The 27,802-nt window shown below is 55.3% G+C and overlaps 9 protein-coding genes across 9 annotated transcripts; 6 read left to right on the forward strand and 3 right to left on the reverse strand.

The window, feature by feature from the left end:
• Window positions 1-1,408: 1,408 nt before the first annotated feature.
• On the reverse strand, window positions 1,409-3,000 carry CH63R_05733 (Peptidyl-prolyl cis-trans isomerase; the record flags this gene model as incomplete). Its single annotated transcript, XM_018300708.1, has 4 exons — window positions 1,409-1,609; window positions 1,729-2,237; window positions 2,616-2,641; window positions 2,963-3,000. The coding sequence occupies 4 exons, from the start codon at window positions 2,998-3,000 to the stop codon at window positions 1,409-1,411; spliced, it is 774 nt and encodes a 257-aa protein (XP_018158558.1).
• Window positions 3,001-4,026: 1,026 nt separating this feature from the next.
• On the forward strand, window positions 4,027-4,388 carry CH63R_05734 (uncharacterized protein; the record flags this gene model as incomplete). Its single annotated transcript, XM_018300709.1, has 2 exons — window positions 4,027-4,101; window positions 4,188-4,388. The coding sequence occupies 2 exons, from the start codon at window positions 4,027-4,029 to the stop codon at window positions 4,386-4,388; spliced, it is 276 nt and encodes a 91-aa protein (XP_018158559.1).
• A 555-nt stretch (window positions 4,389-4,943) lies between these two features.
• On the forward strand, window positions 4,944-5,290 carry CH63R_05735 (uncharacterized protein; the record flags this gene model as incomplete). The annotated part of the gene is given in 2 exon segments (XM_018300710.1): window positions 4,944-5,079; window positions 5,094-5,290. The coding sequence occupies 2 exon segments, from the start codon at window positions 4,944-4,946 to the stop codon at window positions 5,288-5,290; spliced, it is 333 nt and encodes a 110-aa protein (XP_018158560.1).
• Window positions 5,291-6,058: 768 nt separating this feature from the next.
• Window positions 6,059-6,643, reverse strand: CH63R_05736 (uncharacterized protein; the record flags this gene model as incomplete). The annotated part of the gene is made up of 1 exon (XM_018300711.1): window positions 6,059-6,643. The coding sequence occupies one exon, from the start codon at window positions 6,641-6,643 to the stop codon at window positions 6,059-6,061; it is 585 nt and encodes a 194-aa protein (XP_018158561.1).
• A 5,515-nt stretch (window positions 6,644-12,158) lies between these two features.
• Window positions 12,159-13,641, forward strand: CH63R_05737 (Ring-8 protein; the record flags this gene model as incomplete). The annotated part of the gene is made up of 2 exons (XM_018300712.1): window positions 12,159-12,430; window positions 12,492-13,641. 2 exons carry the CDS (start codon window positions 12,159-12,161, stop codon window positions 13,639-13,641), a joined length of 1,422 nt encoding a protein of 473 aa, XP_018158562.1.
• Window positions 13,642-14,232: 591 nt separating this feature from the next.
• Window positions 14,233-15,300, reverse strand: CH63R_05738 (uncharacterized protein; the record flags this gene model as incomplete). Its single annotated transcript, XM_018300713.1, has 1 exon — window positions 14,233-15,300. The coding sequence occupies one exon, from the start codon at window positions 15,298-15,300 to the stop codon at window positions 14,233-14,235; it is 1,068 nt and encodes a 355-aa protein (XP_018158563.1).
• A 675-nt stretch (window positions 15,301-15,975) lies between these two features.
• On the forward strand, window positions 15,976-20,844 carry CH63R_05739 (vacuolar assembly/sorting protein VPS8; the record flags this gene model as incomplete). Its single annotated transcript, XM_018300714.1, has 2 exons — window positions 15,976-16,296; window positions 16,324-20,844. 2 exons carry the CDS (start codon window positions 15,976-15,978, stop codon window positions 20,842-20,844), a joined length of 4,842 nt encoding a protein of 1,613 aa, XP_018158564.1.
• Window positions 20,845-22,975: 2,131 nt separating this feature from the next.
• On the forward strand, window positions 22,976-25,178 carry CH63R_05740 (Rhamnogalacturonan lyase; the record flags this gene model as incomplete). Its single annotated transcript, XM_018300715.1, has 8 exons — window positions 22,976-23,189; window positions 23,250-23,317; window positions 23,379-23,519; window positions 23,574-23,677; window positions 23,865-24,129; window positions 24,210-24,522; window positions 24,584-24,735; window positions 24,825-25,178. The coding sequence occupies 8 exons, from the start codon at window positions 22,976-22,978 to the stop codon at window positions 25,176-25,178; spliced, it is 1,611 nt and encodes a 536-aa protein (XP_018158565.1).
• A 1,116-nt stretch (window positions 25,179-26,294) lies between these two features.
• On the forward strand, window positions 26,295-27,643 carry CH63R_05741 (C6 zinc finger domain protein; the record flags this gene model as incomplete). The annotated part of the gene is made up of 2 exons (XM_018300716.1): window positions 26,295-26,371; window positions 26,461-27,643. The coding sequence occupies 2 exons, from the start codon at window positions 26,295-26,297 to the stop codon at window positions 27,641-27,643; spliced, it is 1,260 nt and encodes a 419-aa protein (XP_018158566.1).
• Between the last annotated feature and the right edge of the window lie 159 nt (window positions 27,644-27,802).

Below are 27,802 nucleotides of genomic sequence, written 5' to 3' on the forward strand. Positions count from 1 at the left end.
ATATAAACGGAATGGAATTTCCGGTGGCGTTGGAGGACAAAGGATGATACCAACTTCTTTTTCTGTCATTGCCTCATTTGGCTTCGAGGTCTTTTTCTTCTCTTTCTTGATTTCAGGTCTGGTACGGTTCGGGAAGCATATCCCCCATATTTCTCATGCTGCTCTGCTTCCAATATTCAGCCTTTGTGTCTCCCTCTGGGATGGGTGGCTTGACGCTGCACTTAAGAGACACTGTGGGTGGGTGGAAGAAATGGGTGTGAAATGGATGATGAGAAAACACATCGAATGTTTATGGAACGCAGAGGCTCTAGTACTCGACGGGACGTTTGGTAGTACTATGGAAGCTAGTTCACACACTTTTCTTGCAAACTTTTACGTGACACATGTGATGCAACATGAATATGTATGTCTTTGTAGGGTGACTTGTTATGCGCCCTTGCTCATTTGGTTCTTCGCAGGGGTTTTCCTCTTGAGTCATCACTCAGACTACATCTCAGGTTCTTGAGATGATTCAGGTGATATAGATTACCAAGCCAGATGTGACTCCTGTAAATTAGACAGTATGGCTTAGATACAATACAGGGCTAGACATTGTTATAGACGATGGTTGAGCAATGTTGGATATGCCTGCTCTACCGGCAGGCAGCCCACAATCACTAAGGCTAGGCCCTCCAGCAAAACATGTTAGATTATACCAGAGTTTTCTGGAGGGGCACAGTATGTACATATGTATGCCACTAGCCGAAAACTCGAGAAGCCTCTCCTTGTCCTGGGCTGCTCGTGGCTTCAGAAAATCCGGATGATTCTTCTTGCAAGAGGAAATAGGCGGGAGACCTTGCCCTTGTGAGCCTCTCAAGTTGGGTAGGTTCTTGTGCCTCAAACGGAGGAGGCAGGAAAACTCTCCCATCGGCCAAGGCATTGCAAACATAGATGGAGGCTCAACCCTCGGGGCCTGCTCTCCGATAGGCCTCGTCAGCCTTGAGATGCGATGCAGGAAACAGTGAGTGCAACGAGGTAAAGGCTTGGGAGGTTGGAAGCGGCAGGGTTCATACTCAAGTAAAGGCAGCTCACGAAGTACGTGGGTCCAGTTGCTATTGAACATGACTATCTGAGAGGATGAGCCTCTGATTGTCCGCCGTCTGGGCAAAGCTACTTCGAAGCTGCACATAAGCGAGCCCTATGTAGGCTAGGAGGTTCCCGATGGAATGAAGGCACAGCGGCACGTCCTTCTCGAGGGGTTTATCTCTACCGGCCTGAATGCGCCTCGGCCTTCATAGCCTTAGGTCGACATTAAGGCACCATGGCGCCTTAGATCCTCGAAGTTTCGCTACCACATCCAGATCTCGGACCGCCAACCACGCCGACCCCTCGTACATCGACCAGCCGTGTGCCGATCCTCTAGACCAACTCACATCTCACCGCACTGCGCGATGACGACGTCCTGGTTCGGCTGGTCCTTGCCGCGGTACCCCGTCTTGGTGGCCTCCATCATCTTGACAATGTCCATGCCGTCGACGACCTTGCCGAAAACGACGTGCTTGTTGTCAAGGAAGGGTGTCGGGACGGTGGTGATGAAGAACTGGGAGCCGTTGGTGTTGGGGCCGGCGTTCTACGGGCGCAAAGAGGGCATGTCAGCAAAGCATCATCATCGGGCCAACGACACACGCCAGAAGGAGGGGGTCAAGCAGGGCGAGAAAGGCAGAGGTGGTCCCCGGGGGGAGGACTTACGGCCATGGAAAGCAGGCCTGGCTGGTCGTGCTTCAAGTTAAAGTTCTCGTCCTCGAACTTGGAGGACCCGTAGATGCAGACGGAGCCCGTGCCGTCGCCGTTTAGGAAGTCTCCGCCTTGGCACATGAAGCCTTGGATCTGCAACGCGTCACCGTCAGTCTCGTGATATTCTCTATCCCGTCGCGGCATGTCCCTGGAGAAAGGGCCGGGCTCGTGGAAAGGGATTGCGGTAGGTGGCCGACTCACTATGCGGTGGAACTTGGAGCCCTTGTAGCCCTGCGGACGGCCACGGGCGTCCTTGGACTCGCCGGTGCAGAACTGGCGAAAGTTCTCGGCCGTCTTGGGCACGACATCTTTGAAGAGCTCGAAAGTGACGCGGCCCAAGGGTTCACCTGTATTTCGTTTCAAGAGGTCAGAAACGGTACCTGGAATGGATGGGCGAGAGGACCCTGATCGCCGGAGGGGGGTCGGAGACGGAAGACGGCGGAGGCGGAGGGCAAGCCAAGAAGCTGACAGAGACCAGAGCTACCAAGTCAAGATGCTGAGCCACGGCCCTCCTCTGTTGTCGATGACAGGGTCTGTCTGCTGTATGGCCACTTGGACGACGGCGCCGGCTTGCGGACTAGGTGACGCGCCAGGCTAGCATGTAGGGCGGAACCTTGGTGCTAAGCCGTCTGTCTCGGCATGTGCACACGTGGACGGCGTCTGAGAATGGCTCCGACGGTTCCAAGACCTCCCTTCCATCCCATGCAAGCCCAAGACGTTGGAGCCCATCACTCCCCGGGTCCGCTTACTTGGTCCTTACCCTTACCCCCCCCCCCCGCAGCACCTGAACCAAAGAAGAGGTGGATGAATGGATGCCCCAATGAGAAAAGGTGTGGACATACCGCCAAGGGTGATATCAAAAAAGACCCTATTGATGCGATAGCGTTAGCTCTGGAAAGCTCATGAAGAGGTCGAGGTTCGGGGTAATGAAGAATCCGTCTCCATGGCCCCTCCAGCCCCCCCGGCGCGCACGAGAGGGTGTGGACGCGTGAGCTCAGCCACCGCCGGCGGTCCGGCAGACCCTGGGAGTTGGGTATCGATGAGGGGCTTAACAGGACAGTTCGGTGAGATGAGAGATTTGGGAGACAGAGGTTGGTGTAGACAGTAAAATAGTCTTGGACCGGAATTCAAATCGGTATCACGAGAGCCAAAGGAGCGGTGCAGGTTTGCTTTCTGTCGTCAGACTTACAACGGGTTGCCGGATTCCGGGAGCTTCGTGGGAGGCATGGTTGGTTCGGTTTGCGGTGGTATCCGTGTATGTACAAAGTCGGTGTGGGAACCAAGGCAAAGGGGGGGAGGAATTGGAAATGGAATGGTCCCGCGTGTTCACACCAGTCGCTAGGTTGTTTGTTTCTCTCCGTCGGCGCCGTGGGGCTGTGCTGCGCTGTGCTGTGTTCGGGAAGTAGGATGGGGGGATAAAAGGTGGTTCACGCTGCTAGGAACTTTCAGTCGGGGAAAATCATGGATTAAGGCTGTGTGGAGCTATGATTGAGGCCCTGAAGCTCTGAAGCACTGGGGGGCAGCGAGCCGAGTTGTCGGAACCGGGCAGAATGTGTGGGGACCCCGACAACCATCATCCATCCAGCTGGTCCGGTGAGAAATGCGAGCTGACATGCCTGATCAGACTTTGGAAAACTTTCCCACCGAGCGGACTCGATTGCAAATGCCTCAATTCAGAGCGTTGCAGGCGGCACCGAATCTGAGAGGTTAAGGGAGGGATGTTGATCATATCAGACCAGCCGGCTGTTGCCAAGAGATGTGCAAGACGCCCACTATCCATGAAGCGACAGCCCGAATGCCGTCCACAAGCTTGACCAAACGGTCCAAGCCTGGAGGGATGACTCTTTGACAGTAACAGCATAACATTATGTCAAACATTCAACGGTTTGTTCTTAGGTACTCTACAGAAACCGGTAACTCTATTTGCTTGCTATCAGCCACAGAGGACCAACCCTCACTGAAGCTAGGAACGAGAGGGCTGTGCTGGCGAGCTTCATCGCGAGATTTATCGAGTACGATTTACCGACGAATAGTGTTTAACGATGACCTTGTTTTCTTCTCGTATTGTGACAACACTAGACATAGCCCTGACTGGTTACAACACCTGAGCCAGTCTGGTACACATCGGCCGTTACGAAGATTCGTGACTCGAAAATCACGCCCCAGAACTCACTGCTTGCTTTGCTTTGTCCGCGAGGAGGGGAACGAATCTGTCGGCTCGACTTGGACATTTTTGGCATCTGCTTGAATCCTATGGATTTCCAATTAACGCCAACACCCATCTGCTTCGGACAACAAGATATAGGCTATAACAAAGCCATCGTCAGTGTAAGGGGGGAAGAACCATCAGAATATAGAACTTACCAACCGGCCCGGTGCTTGCAGTCTTTGCCATCTGCTGACCGAGACCAAAGTCCCGGAGCTCTGAGAAGCCCGATCCGTGGAAAAATGGGACCGGATCTTCGACTGCCGGGGATGTGCTACTGTTACATGGGACATTGGCTTTCAACCACGGTGAACCTTGGAAGTGCTGCCAAACCAAAAAGGACTGTACGATGCAGACTCTAGAGGTAGCTGAACACTGTCCCGCGGGCGTGCGTTTCTCCTACTACTAGATGGCCAAGATTCATGGCAGTCATACCTCTGGGCCTTCTAATCCGATCAGGTCGAGTTGGGAAATACATCAACCTCGGCCAATGAATCACCAACAGCTGCCAGCAGCCACCTCGAGGCAGCGGCAAAACAAAGCTTCACCCATCATGATGGAGATGCCGAGCGGAGAAGCAGCGACATGTCTTCCTGCAACACGAACCTGTTCTCCTGTGCAGCAATACCCCTCCGCGCGCGGCTTTTATTCATCCGCCGGAAGGCTACCTTCATCTATGTCCGTCGCTGAGCGACGGGCTGCTTTGTAAAACTTTCACCGGTGCAGATTGCTAGCGGAACTTTTCCCCTTTCTCACGAACCGCGAGTGTCAGAATGACAAAGCTCGACGAGGTTTTCTCTGCCTAACTAGTGTTATCCCCCTATGCACCGATAAGCAGGTAGACCATAAAGACCGAGCCCTCAGACCGAGTGGTTGGGTACTGGAGAGAAGACCAACGCCTACCGACGTCCGGCCGCCGGCGCCGTTCCTTCCAGCTTTTTCAAGCCAAGAATCCAGCCCCGTGATGCCGACCGAACTCGCCCGGGTCGTCTCCAAGGCCGTCCGGAAACTCCACGTCGCCGGAACGGCACAAACACTCTTTCTCCTCGACACGGACTGCATCCAGCGCAAGCTCCACGCGCTCTGCGCCTCACTTGACGGTGAGCTTTACGAGTCTTCAGCACGCCGCTGCTCGAGGGACTGTCCTGCACCCGGGAGCACCGGAGCGTCATGTGGCATAGTCCCGACGATGCGAAAACGCTGGGGAGGGGGAGGGTTCCACACAAGTCGTATGGAAAAATGATCAACAGCACAGACGGCGCAACATTACAAGACCTGCCGGGACAATCGAAACTTTCGGGAGGGCCGTAGCCCTGTTCGGTCGTCGTCCGTGCCGGGGCCGGGGGTTACCGAAGATAGAGTGCCTGTCGACCAGCAGAGGCGGCAAGCCCTAACGACGCCAGCCCCCGAAGATCTCCCACCCTCCCTGACCACACTCACTTGACTCGGGGATGGTCCGAGTAAGGCGGTCGAGGTTTGGGGACAGATACGGATGCAAAAAAAACAGTGCATTGTTAAGCTCTCGTAGTCGAGCAGAAACCAAAAGAAAGGCCTGGTAATCGGGTATAATAAAATGGACCAGGCACACTCGCATACAAATAACACAAGGTATAATGCGGATACGCCAGGGAGAAGGCGATGAACAGAAGGAAACGTCGACCGAAATGGTCGTCTTCAAGTCCAAAGAAAACCCTTATGATGAAGACGGAAGGAATGTGCGCTCAAATGCCTCCATCCTCTCTGCCACCGTCAAACCGAGCGAGGAGGAGGGGGTTGGACCAAGACTGGGATCGATATGTAGCCAAGGCGGTCCTTCTTGGTTCTTAAGGTCTCAAGAAACACCGCGAAACTCCGCACGCGGTCACGCGTTGTTACCGAATACAGGTACGTGGTTGTGAAAAACAGTGCCCCCCGCATCGCGTGGTTTTCTCGCACGCCTTCTTTTTCCTCCCCGGCGGTAGTGACTTGTCTGTTTCCCGAGTCCCAAACGAAAAACCCGCATAGAACCCCGCGGACTCTGCATTCTGCTGCAAGCTGGGCTGGGCTGGGCCGGGCCGGGGGTCGGAAGTGAGGAGAAGCCTAGGGTCCGATTGCGCAGGAGCAGCAGGCCGCGTCACGAAATGTTGGGGTCGATTGCTTGTCGAATGCCCAGCCTCTCTTGGCTTGAGGCTGGGGAGGGGTCTTGGGGCCCCCGGGTTTGCTTACGATTGAAAGGATTCTACCCCTCTCGTCTGGTACGGACACAAACACTGTCGTTCTGACGACCGTCGTCTCGCTCATCTCCATGGTACGCCATCCGAACCGAGTCCCGCATAATGATCTGGAGGACCGGAAGACGCTTCGAAGTTCCTTCAGAGTCCGACCCCTTTTGCTGACAGCTTCAACCCCGTTCCTCCGGACGGCGCGGGACAAAGCGCGTGACCGGCCGGGTTCAGCACCTGGGCCTCCACCGGCTTTGCTCATTTGCTGTGCCGCCCGTGGCATCGCGCCGTCGTTATCGCAGCGGGCTAAGTTGACAGGAAGCTTGTAGCCGAACACAGTCCAGGCCCTGTCGTTGCCCCCCCGGATGCTGCGGCGTCGAGGATCGACAGCACCAAGCAAAAGGTGGACGAATAGGGGCGGTACAATGATCTCATCCATTCCTTGCTGACGGCCACGGCCCATCGGAATGCATCCACAGGAGTCTAGTGCTAATGTACAAACGATACGATTCGCGAACAGGCCACAAGGACTCCAGATTCTCATACATGATACATGATACAGCGGGGTGCCTCTTGGGACAGATCGTGGGTTTTTTCCCTCCCCCCTTCGCACACGGGCGGTTGGTCCCCCCACCTCACCCACGCATGCCCGGCCGGGGGCTGCTACTTCGCTTGCCCATGGCCTGCCGTTCGAGTCGATCATTGTGGCGTCGAAGATGGGTGCCCGCGGTGGCGGTCAAACGATGTGGCATACGTGAGTTGGCGATTTGGAATCGGCACGTCTTCTTTCAACGATCAATGGTTCCTCGACACAGCCCGCTCTGCCCCAGTTCGCACGTAACCTGGGGGAGGACAAATCAAGAATGCACATGATGCATAGTCATACTCGAGGGACAGAGAATTAAGCATCCGGCTTCCGCAGGACTCGTGGCCTGACATCACGACGCCGAGGTTGCGAGACAGCTCATGCCATCTGTAGTCAGGGACTGACCCAGGGAGGGAAGGATGGCAAAGAAGTATTCCTATCTCCGCTAAGGGGCGGCATGGTGGATCGGTCAAAAGTCAGAATCTCGTTCGACAGCGTCAAAAGTGCAGTTCCGGGATGGTTGCGGGGGGAGTTGAATTCAAGTCCGCGAGTCCCGGATGGTATGTTGTGGTGTGGTTGCCGCTAACCATTTAACGATCCGGTGATTTCTGCAGAACTGCCCCGACGGACGGCGAGGAATCTCAAATGCTCCGGTCTGAGGCCCCAAGATCCCACCGAGACGCTGATCGGCAACGTTTCGGCGCGCGTTGAGAGCGTGAGAACAATGATGGCATGATCCTAGTTGTAAGTCAGGGGTCCTCTTCGACCCCAGCCTTCCGAAGATTCCTTTCCTTCCACCGTGAGAGATTGCTGAGCGTTGGCTGGCACCTTCATTCTTTCTGTGGGTCATTCGATCCCGCCGGTTCAGGGCACAATGACGGGTGGAAGTATTCGCTAGTCTCCATGAGTGAGCGAGTAGTTAACAGATTGGGCACGCAGCCAGCCACCAGGCGGATCGGAAAGCAAGAGAGACAACATCGTTATCGTCGTCTTTTGTGCGTACGTGCGTGCGTGCGTGTGTGTGTGTGTGTGTGTGTGTGGAGGCGCAGGGCTGAGTCCAGCGTAGTTGACGATGGTATTGAGCCTTTGGAGGTGATGAGGACCGTTTACGGCCAAGCGAACGGGAGCCAAGCTGCTCTTGTCGCCGTCATCAACGGCGGGGATAATCTGGTGGCGTGTCCGGACTTCGGAATCGACGGCACTCACCTTCGGTCAGCGTCATCATTCCTCCACTGGGCACCAGTCGTCGGCTGTCGTATCCCCAGACGCACCGTAAAAAGACTATTTCCTCATACTGTCGCTCTGTTAGCCACGGATCAAGCGGCCGATTCTGTCTTCTCACATGCACGCCACACGCACACACGTGAGTCGTAGAGTCGTCCACCATGAAACAGACCTCTTCGTCCCAGTACCAGCACCAGTACCAACAGCCAGCCGGCCGACTGGTTGCTCCTTTGACACGCCTTCCATTTGTCGACAAAGACACATGTTGGTTAAAGCAGCAGCCAGCTCACCGCCTCTCGGTCATTGCACTGCAAACCAGGCTGCAAGGTGGGTTGCAAATGCGTTAGTCAGGCGTCCCCAGGCACAGCAACGATCCCCAAGAAGGCCAAGCTTTTGCGGATGAGGTGTCTGAGCGTTTCCAGGGGCTCGAAGCCTGAAGGCTCTTGAGACGGAGCCGGACAGAGCAGTTGGTGTCTAGGGCACTGACACTGACAGTACTTACTGTGTAAGAGAAGCGGCTACTCGCCAATGAGCTGCCGGGTCGCTGTGACCTGGCATCTGATAAGACGTTCGAGGCACACATGTGCTATGTCGCTAAGCAGCGCGATTGCACTTTTTGTGTTTCTGACACCTTTATGTGGCGGGGGGCGCACACACCGACGGCGACACAGCGCTTGGACCGAGTTGGATGGCATGGCACTGACATACCCGTACTGACAATGAACGCGGACAGACGCTCCTAGGGGCTGCGAACTGCGCCTTTTCAGAGCGCTGAGGCGGTAGGGTCCGAGGAGTCAATTCGGGTCGACAAGACAAGACAGGCAGGAGGTGGAGAGAGAGTGGCACTGACTGAAATGCGGAGCCAAGGCAGTCCTTCTTGAGGTCGCCCGTCGCTGAAGAAGTCATGAGGAAGTCATTGTGGCAAAAAGGCGTCGTCTTTGTCTGTGATGCTGAAACACTGCTAAAGATGAGGTGAAATCAATTGTTCGTCGGCCCAAGCGTCCCGGAGGTCCATCCGAGCCTCGTGTGGTCGCAGCGGGCCTGATGGCCCGCTGGTTTTTGCAGTTTCCCCCGTCACGAAAAGGCTGGTGGTGCATGTACTCGGCTGCTATGAACTGCCGGCTTCAGACCGACTAACTTACCGCCCGTGCCGAAGCGTAGCAAAGCGTCGCGATTTCGCGATTCCGTATCTTTAATTGATCACGCCTGAGACGTAGAGGCACCGACCGGACGATGCGTGACAATTGCCGTCGTATGCCGTGCGGATTGGGCGAATACTTGCTTCTTCTCGTATCGAGCGGAATCTTGCATGCCTTGCCATGCTTCATTTTTGTTCCAACGGGCAGACAGGCTGCTGTAGGTAGTGTGAGTTGTGTAACCAATGGGATGGGTTGGGCGATGACTCGAGGCAGGTTCCAAAGTATTGCTCCCCCCTTTCTTTTTCGCCGGGCCGGGGCAGCCTAGTGCCATTGTCCCATTGTGCCATCTCGCCGGTGCGAGCGCGTTGCCGACAAGCGACCCGGTGCTTTGGTCTCCAAGATTGCGCAAACCGAAGGCTTGGCCGATATTGGCTTGACTCGGGGGCAAAGGGTCATCGGGAGAATAATTGACAAGACACTCAGGTGCGCGTGCAGTGTACATGTGTTGCAGATGGTCAAGGTCAGCAATCGTTTCGTGGTGACCGGGATGGAGAATCAACACAAAGTGCCACGCCTAGAATAAGCAAGAAACGGATAATTCAACCAGGCACCTCGGTGGACGCGAATGTTGTTTTGCAACCCTGTCAGAAACCATGGCCGAATGAACGTTAATGGTTGCAGAATAAATCCGTATCTGGCCTTGATTCTTGAGAAGGCGTTAAATTAACTCTTGTCAGACTTGCTTCAAGCTTGGGCTGCTGAAGGGAAGGGAAGAGACAACAGGACAAAGGAGACTCGATCCTGCGATGATGAGTTGCATGAGAGGGGTTGTCAATCAATACCACAGCACGGATAACTTATCCGTTGGTGATTTTGGCAAGGGAAACAAACCCCTTCGAAATACACAGGAGGCCCGTCCGGTGTTGACCTTGCTTGGCGTTGCTGATGGAGGTCGTTTGCCATGTCAAGGAACTTGAAGAATTGAAGCGGGAGTTGCGCGGAGCACCTTGCTTGCTCCTCCCGGCGACCCTTGCCAGCTCGTTGGTCGTCTAGCAACATACCGTCGTACCTGCGTAGCAGATCAGCATGGATTGTGCCCCTTGATGCCATGTGAGATTTCCTCCCAGATGAGGCGTCATATAAAGCCAAACGGGTTTGCGGTTGGCTGTGTTAGCCTCCCGATGGCAAAGAATGAAGACAAAGAACAAAGGGGCTGGCCGAGGCATATCAGTAAGCCGGATTGTCTAGGTACATAAACAATGGCCGCTTCGCCGACCATCATCAGCCCTTCACCAACCACGCAAGATACTGGCCTATGGAGGTAGCCGATGGCTTGGGTACATGCATGTTTTGGCGCCTTGGGGACTGACTGGTAAACGTACCAAAGGTGCTCCGCCGAAAGCCATGTTTGGACTCGGTATCCATATTCCAATCTGCATTCTTGATGCTCTTAACCAGCAACCGGCGACGTTCAAGACAGCAACAGGCTGTATCGTTTGTTATCCAAGTTTCGCGCTGCTCTTCCAATTCTCCCCGCCTCTCTATTGCCAATCCCCAAGCCAAGACCTGGGTAGACACTTCACTGAGACGCTGCCCTAGTCTCGAAGAGGGATGACGGCGTGCCTGAGTGTCAAGTCCCACCAATCAGATGGTGCTAGGTATCCTCTTTTTTTGTCCCAAACGGGACTAAGTCGGTCATCCCCGGGCCGGGAAAAACGAAGTGGAGTGACAGAAATGGCCCCTTGACTACTTGCTCAGGCCCCAAGACGATGTGTGTCCACGGCCGGTCACTTTGAACATTGAACGTTGAATTGCCCAGGCCTTGCAGTTGATATGGAACGCACAATGTCTTGTGTTATGGCATCTGGCACTGGATTGCTCAGCTCACTGCAATTGTTTCGTCCTTGTTGGATGCAACTTTTTGGCTTGGGAGAGTTGAGGTGTGTGCACCGGCATACAGACAGGCACGCACAGCATGTAACTAAGCTACCTTACGGTCGAGCTGCTGTACGGATACTAGATTGGAAATCCGCATCCCTACTGCCAGTTGTCTGAGGGAGGCATCGCAGTGGCACAGTGTGAGTGCAGCCAACACCCTTCCCAGAGTTGCCTTCCCCACCCCTGGTCTTGGGTCTCCACTATTACATCCACCTCCTTGCATCCGGTCTTGACTTGGTGACCCTGTCCAATCCCACTGCAAGATTCAGCCCACTGCTGCTTCGTTCCATCGCTCTTCCCCGACTTTCGTCTGTCCTTCTCCCTCCCCTCCCCTTCCCTTCCCACCTTGTAGTGCTGCGTCTGGTGGTTGCACCTGCCGTTGTCGCCGCCGGCTCTGCTGAGCTGGTTGCTGGCTGCTCCCTCCCTTCTGCACTTGCTGGTTTGGGTGTCTGGGCTGGGGTTGGCAACTGGGTTCTTCCTGCTTGGTCTCCTCTCGCACTTACCCGCCCGCCTCCTCCTGTACCCACTTTTTACGCTGACCGGGCTGTGTTACTGTTGCTGTCCGTCAGAGTTCCACGTCCTGTTCCATACTTATCCCACTCCACCTGCACTTTCCCTCACTCCGCACTCTCTTGCCTGCTTTTGTCAACCTTTCCATCACCAACCCCCATCCGACGTCGTGTCGTGGTTTTCCTCTCGTTTCAATTACCCTCTGCTTTCAACGCCTTCTGCGGCCAAGAGTAGACTGGAATTCCAACCAAATTCGGTCCCAGCCAGATTTTCTCAGTGAGCGTTTTTGCAGTGCTCAGCGAGAATTCGTTGTGTCGGTTCCACGCCGCATGCGACCGGGGGTTCAGGTCGACACCATTTCCGTCCAGAGACGCTGTTTTCGGCTTCCCGGTTTCAAGCCCAGGCAAACCTTCCTCCCCTACAACACCCAACTCACTCCTCCATGATCTCGTCTTACCTTTGACCGTGAGTTAATTCTTCGGCATCGCCAACCGTTGGTGTGCGACTTTTTTTTATTCCTCGATCCTATTCCACAGCTTGGACTTGGGACTTGGTTTGGGATCATTAAACCCACCCTCAAAATGGCTGTCATCGACCAGGTCCTGGTTGAGGTCTCCCGCTTCGTGGTGCGTCAGGTGTCGGAGTCTGCCTCGTCCTTGCCGGCGCCATCGACTACTGCACCTACTTCGACGTTCAGCGAAACTGCACCGACGACGACGGTCACCGATAACCCATCGCCTACCAGCAACCCAGGCAACGGCGGAGGGGGGGGCGGAGGTGGTGGTGGTAGTTCCAATTCTCCTCTGCTCTTCTTCGTTGCTCTGGGCTTCGGAGTTGTCTTCACCAACCTATGGTCAGCCTGCTTGCCCAGCCTTCCCTCATGTGTTCCACCAAACGGCTAACATTTGCATCAGGATCATCGTTGGTGTCAAATACTGCTTCCGCTATAATGCCCGTAATCGTGCCATGCGTCTCAACGAAGATGGAGAGCCCATCAACCTGGAGAACATGCCTCGTCCGCACCGCCGCCGTCGCGAGAAGAAGCTGATGACGATGGACGAGGTCAACGACAAGTTCCCTATGACCAAGTACAAGACCTGGGTTGGCGAACGTGCGAGAGAGGGCCTTCCCACTGCCGGAGGCGTCTCTGCCCCGCCCAGTCGTGCAAACAGTCTTCGGTCTGTCGACGGTATCGTACCTGAGCTGCCCTCGAAAGAACGCGAGTCTACCGAAGATCGCCCCGCCACAGGCGCCAGCAACAAGCCTGTCACTTCCGAGAAGACGACCGAAGACGCGGTTAAGAAGGAGGGCAACACCTCGACCACAACAGGCAACGCTGACGCCCCACAATCCACACCTACTTCAGCCACTCCTCTTCAGCGCGTCAATAGCGAAGACGACGACGACGAAGATGACGAGCATATCAACGCTGCCGTCCCCCCTGAGCTGATGGCAACCAGCGGTGACACCTGTGCTATCTGCATTGACACCCTGGAGGACGACGACGATATCCGCGGGCTGACTTGTGGCCACGCGTTCCACGCCGTCTGCGTCGACCCGTGGCTCACCAGCCGCCGGGCTTGCTGCCCTCTTTGCAAGGCAGACTATTACACCCCGAAGCCTCGTCCAGCCCCTGGCGAAGGCGACCCGAATGCCACAGGCGACATGGCCCGCACGGCGTCCCGTGCTAACATGCCCAACGCCCCTCCGGCTGCTTGGTACAGCCTGAGTGGCAACCGCCTCGGTTTCGGACGCAACAGAGGAAACCGGACTGCCAACACTCGTTCCGACCGCCGCCGCCGCGCCCGCCAGCAGGCCGTGTCTGCATCTTCCACCCAAAATGCCTCGCAGGGCTCGCCGGCCTCGCCGCCCGTTGTCGAGAATCAGGAATCTCGAGGTCTCCTCGCCAACATCAGACTGCCCGCATTCCGTAACCCCCTCCGACGTGGTGGAGACCAGCAACCTGGCAGTCCGACAACGGCTGCTGGTGCTAATGTCACGCCTTCTCAGCTCGAGGCCGGAACTCAGACTGCACCGGCCACCACCACCACAGAGGCCCGGTGACCGCATTCCTGATGATCCTACTCATGCACATAGTTTGCATGGGTTGATATTTTGATTTTGTTTTTATTGCTGTGCTACTCGTGTACATCATACCCCAGAGACCAATCTGCAGATCTCAGCATAGACCTGCGACGTTGGCAGCATCATATATGCAACACGACGACACCTTTTTTCATACCCACACTTACATACACGCGACTGAGGGAGGATTGGGCCACATGGAACAAAAGGGGACGGTGGAGGATTCTGCTGCGAAGCGGCAGAGAAGGAGTTGCATCAATGCACATGGTGGCCTGGCTTGATTTGGTTTCTCTCGAATTACAAGGGGAGCGGCGGAGTTGCGGCGACATGGGCATCACGTCACGGAATAATGACAATTGACAAGATTCACTTAGATTATGGGTTTTGTTTCTCCTTCTGTGACATTCATTGTCCAGAGATTCTTCAACTGTGAGGCGCTGTCCAATTTGCTTCTGACCTTTTTCGTTCTTTTTGAGATAAAGAAGAACGGGAAGAGATGTGGAATACGAACCCCTGGTTGCTTTGCTATTGACATGGAAAGAAATGCCCATGTGTTTTGGCAAATGGGTATCAAAGATACGACCCTTTCTGGAAACGACCACCAAAGTCTTTGGCCCGGTTGAGCAGCTCCCTTCTCTGCGCCGTCCCAATCTTGCCCCCCAACGACATGTCTTTCTCCCTGTCAAACGCTCTCTTGCTGGGGTCATCTTCCTCCTCTTCGTCCTTGCTGGTCTTGGCGGCTCCTTTCTTGTTCTGCTGATGGTCTTCGTACATGCTCCGACCACGTGCGGTCGCGATATTCTCACTGATGCGCCTGTCGCGTTCCTCCTCCTCCTTGGTACGGCGCGGCTGCTGTGGGCCCGCCGCCGCGGTCGCATCCCCGCGACCGAGGACCGCGTCCTCGAGGCGCTTGCGCTTCTGATCCGGCGTCTCAGTCCAGATGCTGCTGATGCCGCCGCCGCCTCCGGCTGCCGCTGCGGACGACTTGCCGCTAGCAAATTTGCGGTTCTTGAGCTTTGTCGGATCGCGTTCGTGGTAACCTGACTGCGTGGGCGGCGCGAGCATCCAATCGTCGCGCTGGGGCGCCACTGGGCCCGCAGAGGCCTGCGCTGCTGCGGCTGCGGCTGCGGCCTGGGTTCGTTGGGCAGACGTTGTCGAGGATGGGAGGGCGGGGCCGTAGTCGTCGTCAGAGTCTGAGGAGGAGTTGTCGCCGCCGTCGTCTTCGGCGCCCAGGCGATGATTTGGTGGCGGCATGGCGGGGCCTATGGCTTGTTTGGGTGGAAGGGTCGGACCTGTTGAGGTCTTGGTCTTGGGAGCTTCTGCTGTCGGTGCGACGCTGGGATTGGGCGGGCCGTAGCCATCCTCGGATTCGGAGTCGTCGAGAGCGATCTCGCTGGCGTTTGTCGGGTTGGTAGGGGGAAGTGCTGGTCCCACGGGGGGATTTGGTAACGATTCTAGCTTAGAGAATGCTGCTTCAGGGGCACTTGGACCGAAGCCATCATCATCGGAGTCGTCTTCCAGGTCAATCTCGTCAGTGTTGCGGGATTGTTTTATTGGAGGTGATTCTACGCCTTCATCGTCTGGGATGCGCTTTCTCTTTGTGAGATGTGGTGGCAGTTGAGGGCCAATGGAAGACATAATAGAGACTTGTCTTGTTGTCCGCAAAGTAGGCTGCTGGGGGAAGAGTGCGTTGCTCAGCGAAGTCGTCCCGGTCAAGTGTTGTACACAGAAGCTGGGGTTTGTTGTCGCAATGCACCTGTGTGGAGTGTGGATGTGGGTGCGAGACGATACCAGTGGAAGCGCGAAACGAAACTGCGATTACCTAGGTAAGGTACCTAAAGAAAGGTACGGATACCTAAGGTGAGTTCAAATGATCCACTAGGCTTATCGCGTCGTTGCGGCCCACCGGAGAAACCCCGGTCCGTTGGGTTTTGGGTGGTTGGAGCCTGGGACCTGGAACGGCAAGGTGCCTGGTTGGTGTAGGCTGTGGTGTCCAAGCTGCGTAATGCGCTCTTGTAGATTGCTATCCGTACCGAACGACTATTCGTGCTGCAGCTCACCTTCATCCGATAGGAGCTTGAGGAGCAGGATCGCATTATAAAGGGAAGCTTCATCCTCTGCACCAGATTCCGACATCACAACCTTGCGTCCTGGTTGAAGAGGTTCTGCAAACCCTCCCTGCCGAAAGCATACATTAAGTCTCCAAACCCAAAACGAACTCTCCGACCGACTGCGACTGCAAGCCATGTGCCTGATGAACCGCCATTGATGACCCCACCGTCAACGGAGAGAGATGATGGATTTGGAGACACAATGGCAGATCAAGACGACACGTCCTCTCTGGGCATCCCAGCTTCCAGCGATGAGGAGAACATGATGGCTGAGAGGGAGGAAGACGGCACCGCCAGCCTCCTGGACGACGAGGTCCAGACATCCAGCAGTACGCCACCAGCAATCGGTAATGGTGCAGTTTCCAATCGATACCGTGAAATATTGCGCGAGCAAGCCGAAGATGCCTCCGACGAGGGCTCGGCGGATGCAGTCCCGAAGCGGGCGGGGAGCCCGGTCGATTCCCTGATGTCGGTTCCCGATGATTCCCCCTCCATCCAGGCGAGTTTAGTCCTTAACTTCAGGGTGCGCATCAGCTAACCTGGGACCCAGGGCTCCGTAATATCCTCCCCGAGTAGCAGCATCTTACCGTCTGTGGCCTCGCGACCAGGCCTTAGCAGTCCCAGTCCCTCATTCCGACCCTTCGACCGGCGCTTCCAGTCCCGCATTTCCTCAAGCTTCATCCACAGCCCTCGATCCTCCTCCCCTGCCTTCCTTACCGGTCATAGTCGATCCGCGTCTCTCAGTTCGGGCCTTCTGGACGGCGACGATACCGACACGCCTTCTCCGCCATGGGAAGTCGTACGATGGACGAGGTTGAAGAAACTCAACGGCCAGGCCTTCTCGGAGGCCGGCAAGCGTAACTTCGGAACACCCACCTGCATTGCTGTCTCTGCCTCGATTGTGCTGGGGACCAGCAAGGGTATAATATTAATGTTTGATTACAATCAGGTCCTGAAGACCATCATCGGCCCCGGGACCAAGGCGGTCGAGTCTGGCGCCATTACGGCAATTGCGGTTTCTGCAGATCACACCACAATTGCTGGCGGCCACGCGAACGGAAGCATTTTCACTTGGGAGGCGAACCGGGCGTCGCGACCATTTTTACACATCCCGCACTTGGACCAAGCGCAGCTCCAGACCCGGACCATGGATGGCCACCTTCCCAGCGTCGCCGTTACCCATCTTGGGTTTCTCGGCACTAGACATACGGCGCTTGTTTCGGCGGATGACCGGGGTATGGCTTTCTCCCATTTGGCTACGAGAGGAACAGGATCCCTTGGCCGGACTGTGAAAACCACAAGAATACTTGGGAGGTACCCGGATGCCGCGCCTCCAACGGGCAAGCCTCTCAAGCCCAGTACGGTCTTGGCATTTAGTCCTTTGCCCCTCGGCAACACGGAGCGCGCAACTGACACTATGGGCCTCACGGCTATGTTGACCCCTTACCTGTTGGTCATCGTATCCACGACGCCCGTCGCCCAGACCCAGCACAAGTCGGCCAGGCCGAAGGACGTTGCTCACCACAGCGCGATGACTGGTTGCTTGGCATGGTTCCCCGCGGTCAAGCTCAAGGTCCCAGATCCCGTTACGGGAAGCGACATTTCCAAAGTCAAATTGGTGTACTGCTGGTCCAATGTGCTGACCGTTCTCGACGTTGACGAGATACCGGCCGAGAACAAGGACAAACCCCCAGGGCTCAAATTCAAAGCTCGGAGTCGGTGGAAGTGCGAAGAGGCCATCGTCGCCGTCCAGTGGCTAAGCCGCTCGGTGCTTACTGTGCTGACCATCACGCAGCGGTTGATTGTGCTCGAAGATCGAACCATGCGTATGACCGAGGGTTTCGATCTGATGAACAAGTTCATCTACCACGCCGACCTCTTCTCGAAACAATTGCATAACTTGGTGGAGCAGCTCGACGAAGACGACACGTCTATGCATGGTGTCGTGGCTGACGCATTTTACATGAGCTTCAAGACCTACAAGGGCAAAATCTTCCTCCTCGGGTTTAACGACGTCTCGATCGGGTCATTATCGAACTGGGCCGACCGCATTATTGCTCTTATGGAGAACGGCGATTACGTGGGAGCCATACAGCTCGGAACATCGTACTACACTGGTGACGCCGATAAGCTTACCATTGGCTTGCCTGAAGATACCGGATTGCGGCATTCAATGGTACGTGACAAACTCATGGAGATCATGAGGGCGTCACTCAAGTACGCTTTCACCCAGCGGCAGAAGGACAAATCTGCTGCCGACGACGGCCATCTGCGGGAACTAGCCGAGATCTGCTTTACTGCCTCTGTCAGCGTGGGTGACGTCGATTTCCTCTTTGAAGAGATGTATGAGTGGTACGAAGATGCTGGCTTGGAAGGCATCTTTTTCGAAACCATGGAGCCTTACATCCTTGAGAAGCAAATCACTACCGTCCCTCCGGCTGTTGTCAAAACTACTGTGACACACTATGTCACCAAAGGGTGGGAGAGCCGCCTCGAGGAGATGATTGTTCACATGGAGACTACGACTCTGGACCTGGATCAAATCACCGTGTTGTGCAAGCAGCACAGCCTTTACGATGCGCTCATTTACGTCTGGAACCAGGCACTAGACGACTACATCACGCCACTGATCGACCTCTTAACCTTGCTGGTACCCCTCATGAGCAATGGCGACTACATGTCTTCCGGGAACATGGAAGACGAGATATATGGCGTGAACGCCTTGAAGATGTTCCCCTACCTCTCGTATACTTTGACGGGCAGAGTATACCCTACCGGCGAAGTCATGGACGATGCAGTTGCCTCGAAAGCTAAAGCTGAGATTTACTGGTTTCTATTTTCAGGAAATAGTGTCACATGGCCAAAGGGCAGCGACCGCCGATTTCTTACACGGCCGGACCAGCACAATGAGCCTTCCTTCCCGTATCTCAGACTGATTTTGAAGTTCGACGCCCCGAGCTTCCTCAGCGCTGTCAATGAGGCCTTTGAGGATTCTTTTCTGAACGACTCGCCGGAGAAGCAGGTCAACGGCGGCATCAGGGGCGATGTGCCCGAAGAGCAAATCTTTGGTCGCACCGTTGATCGTCAATACATCGTCTCCATTCTTCTGGAGATCATGAACCCCTCAGACTTCGCCGCCGAAGACACGATCTACCTCGACATGTTCATCGCTCGCAACCTTCCCAAATTTCCTCAATACTTGCTATTCCCCGGATCAACCCTTACAAAGGTCTTGACGGGACTGTGCAATTACCCCGGAGCAGACCTTGCCGAAGACGCGCAGCTCAGCGCCGAGTATCTGCTATCAATATACCAGCCGCCTGACGCCAACACGCTGATTCCCATGTTCAAAAAGGCTGGGTTCTATCGGATTCTGAAGAGGCAATACAAGGTTGACAAACAGTATGGCAAACTTGTCCAGACTTATTTCGAAGACCCCGCTGACCGGGACGCCGTCTTTGAATGCATCGGGGATTGTCTACGACCACAGAGTGGTCTGAACCGTCGTCAGGTTCAAGAAGTCCTAGACGCAATCAAGAACAACGCCAGGACGCTTCTCGAAACGAGTCCTCTCGAGGCCGCGAAAGCCCTGTCAGCCCAGCCAGTTGACGTTCATCAGCATGTTCTGGATGCCGCCAAGGATTCACCCGGCCTTCAGTTCTTCTACCTGAGAGCATTGCTCGAGCCCGAAAAGCGAGACGGAGAATCTCCAACGAACCCTGACCGAGAACTCATCGAGCGCTACGTGCAGTTCATGTGCCGGTACGACCCGTCTCATGTGTCCGACTACATTGGTTTGGTTCAGTCTATCAATCTCAGGCTCGATGCCTTGCTTCCAGCCATGGAGGAGACCGGTGTCATTGATGCCGCAGTTGTCCTCATGGCGCGCGAAGGCCAGATCAATGATGCCATGGACAGGCTTGTAAAGCACCTTGGCACTCTCGAGTCAGCCTTTTTAGGAATTTTGACTGGCGCTCAAAAGAACGACTCCGACGGGTTGCAGTCAGGAGCGGAAGAGACGCTACGTGCCCTGCAAAAGTACGTCCATGTGGGTATCTGGCTCTGTCAAGGCCAGACCAAGTCATCAAGAAAGGCGAACGGCGTCCAGAGAAAGTCCAAGTCGACCACAGAGACGCTGTCGCCGGACGAGGAGCTCTGGCTCAACCTGATCGATGCGGCGGTGCAAACGACGCGGCAACTTTCAACCGCCATCGAGACATTGGACAATACTCGAAATGGCATAACAACGGACGAGACCCACGACGCGCTGGATGGTCTAGAAAAGGAGAAGCTCTTGGTCCTTTTGCGGTCCCTAGTGCAGCACACGTTCACGGCTCTCCTGACAACAACCTCCAGCCCTGTAGGAGCTCAGGCGGGTGGTCGACTGCTTACCAATGCTGGGAGCAATCTTTCTTTTCTTCGCATCCTGCGAGCGTTCCTTGCCCGAGCCGCAGCCTCCTCGCCAAACCTAGCAGATCTGCGTTCTGTCCTGGCCTCGATCTTCTCGGCGTACTCCTATGAGGAATCGATACTTCGGCTGTCCAACCGACTGCTTGAGCGAAGTTTATTCGTCAACGTGAAGCAGGCCGTGGAGCTTCGTCAACGGGGTTGGCGACCTAGGGGCTCTACATGCGAGGCTTGCGGTCATCGGGTCTGGGGTCCGGGTGTCTCAGGCAATGTCTTTGAGGCTTGGGAGGAGAAGCAAGCACGTGACGAAGAGCAAAAGGCGGAGAGAAAATCCCAAATAGCCGCAGGAGGCAAGGGCAAGGCCGGAAGCTCGAGCGATGTTTCTCAAACCGCAGGGGATTCGAAAGGCAAAGGCAAGGCGGCGCCTGTGGCGTCAGAGCCCCTTGCGGAGGGAGACAGTACAACGGCGGAGAATGGCGCAGTAGACCCTGATGTTGCAGTCGCGAAGCCGCGAGAGCAGCCGCTGGGACCGTTGGTCGTGCTCGCATGCAGGCACATTTACCACCAGAGCTGCTTGGACGCCTACCAGGCCCGACCGGACGTTGAAAGGAAGAGCCGAGTGGAGACGCACGCGAGGGAGTATAGGTGTCCGATTGATGGATAGACGAGGTGTACTTTCTGTGCACGTGTGTACAAATTTCACGAATTCATGAGAATGATCTGGGCCAGTACGGCTCGTATTTGCCAAGTCACCCGAGTTTCTGGAGGGAGGTCGTGGTGTCTTCTGTTGCGCACCCCAGAGTAGGTGTCATGTTTCTGTTATATAACGATGTGCGGACAGAACGTGTCAGCACACGTCGAGAAGCACACATGAACTCTTCAATATTCTTTGTGAGGTTAATTTAGAGATTGATCGTCATGCTATAATGTAGATGCTAAGCCGAGTTTTGTGGTGCTAGGAATGGGAGGCGTTCCGTCACTTGCTGGGATCGACCACGATCAAGTCTCGGCTTTCTTTCTAAAAAAAAAAAAAAAACTTGGGGGGGGGGGTAACAACTACATAGTGCACATCACCCGAGCCGTCAAAATGGTGATCCATCCATCATTGTCCTCCGTCCATCAAACCGGGTACCTATAGCTCTTGGGGGAGCCTGGCGGAGTCCCGTAATGCACGGAGCACGACCGAGTCCCACCGCCATATTCCGCCGGAGGGTGGCCGTAGGAGACACGGGGTCATTCGGTGGAGTCGGCGGGCCAGCGGTATGGATGATCGGAGGCAGCATGGCACGCTCGGGCGCTCAAGCCACCCTCCGGCCTTGACCTCAACTGTCCCCTTCCAATGCTCATATCGCGGTTCTCCCGATTCGGAAACGAGGGGTCTCGATTGGGAACCAAAGATTGGTGTTTTTTTTTTGTGAAGGACTGTGGGGTGGCGTTCATCTTAACACTACAATTCGATCCTTACCCTGCTCCATCAGAGGAATGATTGGGGCTGCACATGAATGCTTGGAGCCAAAGCCGGTGCAGGACTTGGTCCGTAATGAGTGGGCAAGCTGACCGTGTCCCCGTTGTCGCAGTGAAGATGACAGGCTTCGCTGTGAACAGTTGTGAGGGCAGATGGACGCCCTACGGGGCCTACGTGGACGGGGTGAAGGGTTTCTCCTGAAACGCCGACTTTACCGCATTGAGAAGCTTGCATGTCTTGGTATACTCACGAAAGCGAAGTTTGGACTCTCTCTCTCTCTCTCTATCTCTCAGTGGGGGGGGGACAGCATTACCGGCACCCGGCGGTTTCTTATTCTGGCGTGCATACGTGGGCATCACGAGCAGACTACCGGATACGGCTTGATACTTGGGTTTCCAACCTGCCAGAGACTGGCCGTTTGTCGACGAGGGATGCGCAAGCTGATGGCTCCCACCCCCAGCCTACTCTGTTCAGCATGTGAATACAGCAGTCCAGCTACGGAGAAGCGCGGAGTCGAGCTCAAACAAATGGTGTCAATAAGCAATATGTCGAATGCTACCTCAAGCGAGTCAATCATAGTATGTACGGACTGCTCCGTCGACGACGTGGGTTAGGAGAAGGTTGCACACCAAATCCACCAACACGTGGACTTTCTCTACCCTATCCTCACGATGCGGGCCTTGCTGTTCCACGATTCACTTCTTCCAACAGCCGAGACTTGGATGTTGCTGAGCATGCAAAAGGGAAAAGGGGATATGGACGGCAGAAAGTACCATATTTGAACTTCCCGCCCACCCATTCTTCTATTCGGTCAGAATCCTGCCAGGGTGGTTCATTGTCCGGACATTTGACGGGTGGGGCCAGGATCACGGACGAAAACGCCTGGTAGGGTCACCAGCGCCGAAAGGGGTCCTTGGGACGGCAAGGGCAGCTCCAGCACGCACCGGCCCCGCTTGCATCGCAACCCTCGATCTACCCAATTCCGCCGTAGGCGTTCCTTTCCACACATGCCTGAGGGGGATTTACCAAGAATCCCGTTCAGCACGTTATCCGCCGGGGTGGCGAGCGTGTGTATACGCAGGGCCTGTCATGTCTTCGGCCTCGGGTCGGGCGGAGCGGACGAGGAGGAGGGCGCCCAGCAAACAGGGGAGGGCGAAGGGCACTCTATGATGCCAATATAAGAGGTCGACTCCCAGATTTTAGTACTTACTCAATGAAGGATATAACTACACGTCGTCGTCCCGTCAGTCGCTCCTTTGCAGCAAAGACCGCACTGCTGCTGCGGCTTCTCGACTCTCGTTGGGACTTTGTCATAAAGCCATCAGCAAACATGATGTTCCTTTCGCTCCTTTGGTCGCTTCTCTTCCTGCCTTCGATCGTCTTGGCCGCCTTCGGCTGGACTGACAACGGCTCCGAGTATGTCATCGACAGCGGCGCCGACTTGGTTATCAAGGTCACCAAGTGTTGCGGTGACATCTCCTCGCTCAAATTCAAGGGCGTCGAGTACAACGGCTGGGGCGGCAAGAACAGCCACGTCGAGTCCGGTATGTTAAACCAAATCATGAAACCAGATCACCGTGTCCGACGGCTAACTGGAGGCAAAGGGCTGGGAGCCAGCACCGTAAGCATCGCGAGCTACAGCAACGTTATCAAGGTTTCGGTCGTCCACGGCGTACGTCATGCTGCCCTTTTCCACACATCATAAAGCTCCAACATACTAAGACGAGCCACAGACACTCAGGCACTGGATATTCGTCCGTTATGGAAACAACAACGTCTACCTCTTCACAAATAAGGCCGACAACTCCATCTCCGCCATGCGTTACATAGTCCGCATCAAGGGCGGATTGTTCTCGCACGCCGCAACCGAAAGTGTACGTGATGACAGCATAACAATGCGGGATACGTGGCAACTAACGGGCCAAAAGGATTTCTACGACGGCGGCAGCAGCATCATCGAGGCCCAAGACATCAACGTCAACAGCGCCGGGCTGACCAAGAGCAAGCACTACCAGGGCTCCAACTACGGCCGGTATGTCTTCTCCACTGTGATCCGCTCGTCCTTGGATGTGACTAACACCTTGCAGGACCATTGACTGTAATGCTTTTCAACCTCCAATACCAGATGAGTTAAAGTACTGACTGTTACCAGACGATTACGTCGGCCGTAAGAAGAGCGGCGTCGGTCTGTTCATGATCCGAAGCAACCACGAGATAAGTTCTACCGGCTCGACGCATGTAACCCTTCTCCGTGCTAACACACAACACAAGGCCTCGGGCGGCCCCTTTTTCAGATCCCTGGTGCGTCGCGCCGACCCCACCGGCGAGGACTTGTATGACATCTACTATTACAACATGGGTCACACCGACCCCATGCGCACCGGTCTCCAGGGCCCCTCGGTCCTGGCCTTCACTTCCGGCGAGGATCCCAACAGCAATCTCTTCGCTCGCAAGGCGGACTGGTCCTGGTTTGATGACAAGGGCGTGAGTTACTCCATCCCATCTTGCAACCCTCTCTCTCCTGCCATGTCACAGAACGCCTTGGTCTCTGACGTCGTGTCCAGCTTAATGGTTGGGTCCCTGCTTCTGGCCGCGGCTACGCTTCTGGCGTTGGTCTCGCCAACATGAAGTCCGGCAAGACCTACGTCGTCGGTCTGTCAAACTCCGTTGCGCAGTATTGGGGAACCGCGGGCGCCGGCGGCGCCTGGTCCATCGCCAAGGTCATACCCGGCACCTACACCCTGACTGTCTACAAGGACGAGCTTGAGGTCGCAACCTCGTCCGTCACCATCAAGGCCGGCGCCGGCACTGCCGTCAACACCATTACTTGTGTCGACCCACAGGATGATGCTACCATTTGGCGCATCGGCGAGTGGGGTGCGCCGGAACCCTATCTTGCGAACTTGGTGAACGAAACTTATGCTGACATTTGGCGTAGATGGAACCCCCAAGGGCTTCTTGAACTTCGAGGATACCCCCCTGAAGCTTACTTACATGCACCCCTCGGACAGCCGCATCTCCACCTGGAACGCCGGAAACTTCATTGTCGGCACACACGGCGCGAATCGCTTCCCCGGCTACATGTGGAAGGTGAGCACCATTCCTAACCACTCCCTACCATACAGCAGACTTTCAAGACACGGTGTATGTCTATGCTCGTTGCTTACACAAACTTGCAGGAGGTCAACAGTGGCTACATCATCTACTTCAAGCTCACGGCCGACCAGCTTAAGTCGGGCCACACGGTGCGCATCGGCCTCACCGAGGCCTACATCGGCGGCCGCCCCGCCATCAACGTCAACTCATGGGCCTCGCCCCTGCCCGCCGCCACCACGCAGGCCAGCACCCGCTCGTTGACCGTCGGCACCTACCGGGGTAACAATGTCAAGCTGACCTACGCCGTGCCCCAGTCCGCCTGGGTCCAGAGCACGAGCGAGTGGCAGGTCCTCACCATCAACATCATCAGCGGCAGCTCCGGCACCAAGTTCCTCAGCCCCGGTGTCAGTTTCGACGCCCTCGAGCTTCTGCCTTGAAGAAAGAGGGGTGCCGGAAGTTGAAACAACAGAGACCGCGATGGTCGGGAGATGAAGCAACGTCGCTAATACCCCATCTCCTTGCATCTGCAATCAATATCTTCTTTGAACATATCTTGTCTTATCCCACTGTACATGAAACCCGTATATATCACCTGCAAACTCTCCACGCCCTCCCCCCCCCGAGTCTGAGTACATAGCAAATAATCCAATACCGCACCCCACCCTCTTCCTCCACACGGGGATAATCTTAAGTCATCGCAACCCGGAAAAGGCGTGGTTTTGCTTGCATACCTTTCTGAGGTGTTTCTCCAGTCTGAATGGAATCAGGGGCCCGGGAGATGCGGGGTGTTTCAAACATTTTGTCTCATCTATAGACTATGTTCATTGCGAAGCCATAGGCAAACATGATGGGAATGTGGCAGGCGCGTTGGAAGCGGATAGACGAGTAGAACATGGCCTTCCGTCTGTCAAGAGCATGCTGTCAAAACTTTGGTCGCCCAGTTTGGGGCCAATCAACCAACAACAACAGAACAACACGCGGAAGCTTTGTTGGAAATGGTCATCTGAGCAGAGAGCGTGTTTGTCTTAATATCAACGCAAGCAGGAAACCGGATATCCTTGTCAAGATCGCTGACTATTACGCAGCGTTGAGATAATTTTGAAGGGAATCAAAAGGCTCTGTTGCAACATTCCTTCTTCAGCTGGTAAGAAGAAGGTTAGTTAGGTATCTCAGGACTCGCAAGGCGTGCCTAGCATGTACCATGGTCTCGCTATGGAACCCGCTAATTCTTGAGATGGGTGTTGCTTACAAGGGAAGGGATGCTAAGTCCTATTCATCTTAGGCATTAGCCCAAATACACGAATGAGTAAGCAGTCGGGGAGATTGGCTTACTCATTATCAGACCATCTTATCTCTTACGTAGGTATACAGATGAGATAAACACCCACCCTGGCGGCACCTTAGGAACACACTCGACCCGAAGTGGAAGCGACTCGCCTGCCTCTTGAGGCCGACAATAGATCAATGGGAACGATTTGATTCGTCTTCTCGGCTTGGTTGCTTCCTCCAGTATTGGCCTATCTCTCCTTTATAGGGAGTGCTGCCCAGCAACGATGGCAGACAACCTCGACCCCCCAATACGAAATATCCAGAGGAGAACCAAGGTGAAAACTGGTTGTGCGACGTGCAGGTCGGTCCCAAATCTCATCGCCGGGTTCCCTCAGATCTATGTCTGAGGCCTCAGACGTACGGTTGTTGACTGAATCAACTAAGCAACAGAATAAGAAGAGTCAAATGCGACGAGAACAAGCCGTTTTGCCGGAAATGCGTCAGCACTGGCCGCACCTGCGACGGCTACGCGTCTCCCTTTCGGCTCGTTTTTGCCAGGCAATCCATAAACAGTAACGTCCATGCCGGCAGCTGCATCGAGCCAGGCGCGGCTGGTTTGCAACTCTTCCGGCCCACCTCGACCGGGATCGAGATCTCCCCTCAGGACATCGACCTCCTCGGCCGTTACTTCTCGACCAAGACCATGTTTGATGTGAAGCTAGGGTGTAATGAAGAAGCCAGGCAAATTCTCCAGGCCAGCCAGACTGATCCAACGATACAGCATGCAGTCTCGTCTCTCAGGGCTCTCCGGGAACAACTCGAGGCGTCTGTCGCGCAGCGGACCCCGAGCTACGGCTATGATTATGGCCTCCAGCAATATTGTATAGCACTAGGGGGCCTAGCAACCAGACTTTCGTCCCCAAGCCCCAAGGAATCCAAGTCGGCGTTGCTCTGCTGTCAGATCTTCATCAGTATCGAGCAAGTGCGGGGGAACTACGCCGCCATGACCCAGCACATCATACAAGGACTCAGCATCATGCGCGAGTACCGCGCGAGACCGAAATCGCTGCCGGCTGACCGTGAAAAGATACCGCTGCTGGATGTGTTCATCATCAAGCTGTTCGCTGCGCCGTGCAAGTTTGCGGATTCTCCAGCGACGACCGAACCCGATGCGAGCGGGACGGTGGTTGCCATATGTATGAAGCAGTCTGCCAAATCCCGCAATCTCCGCGCGATCGCGCCCGACATCCGGACGCGGCTCACAAGGATTGCTGGAACAACGCTGGAGTTCCTTGACAGGCTGTCGCGTCTCGAGCCGGCGGCAAGTGCTCCTCGGCTGCTGTCCGAGCAAGCATCCCTGCTGAACTTGTTGGACTCGTGGCTCGTTGATCTCAAACTCGTTCTTGCGGATATGAGACCTTCCCGGCCCGAGCCTCTTTCGGTGTCTTTCCTGCGCTTCTTCCACCAGATCTTGAAAGTCGCTCTCCTGGGCGCGCTTTGCTCCTCGCCGGATCTTCATACCGAGTTGCGGACCGAGATCGACCGATTGCGGCCCATAGCGGGCACTATAGAGGAAGGAGTAAAGGCGTATGAGACACGCGGTGGTATGAGAAAGTGGGCAAGGGACACTTAAAGTACGCTGATAAACATATTGGAGAAGCTGATGGCGTGAAGAGAGTATGTCACCTGGATCGTACATCATGGCTGAACCGGCCAACTTCATGTTACAGTCTCACATAAGTAGACAATGATTCGGGTCGGTGCAAATTATTTTTTTGGTCGGTATCCAAAG

Source organism: Colletotrichum higginsianum, chromosome 4 (assembly GCF_001672515.1).
Source record: "Colletotrichum higginsianum IMI 349063 chromosome 4, whole genome shotgun sequence".
In the NCBI taxonomy this organism is placed as follows: Eukaryota; Fungi; Ascomycota; class Sordariomycetes; order Glomerellales; family Glomerellaceae; genus Colletotrichum; species Colletotrichum higginsianum.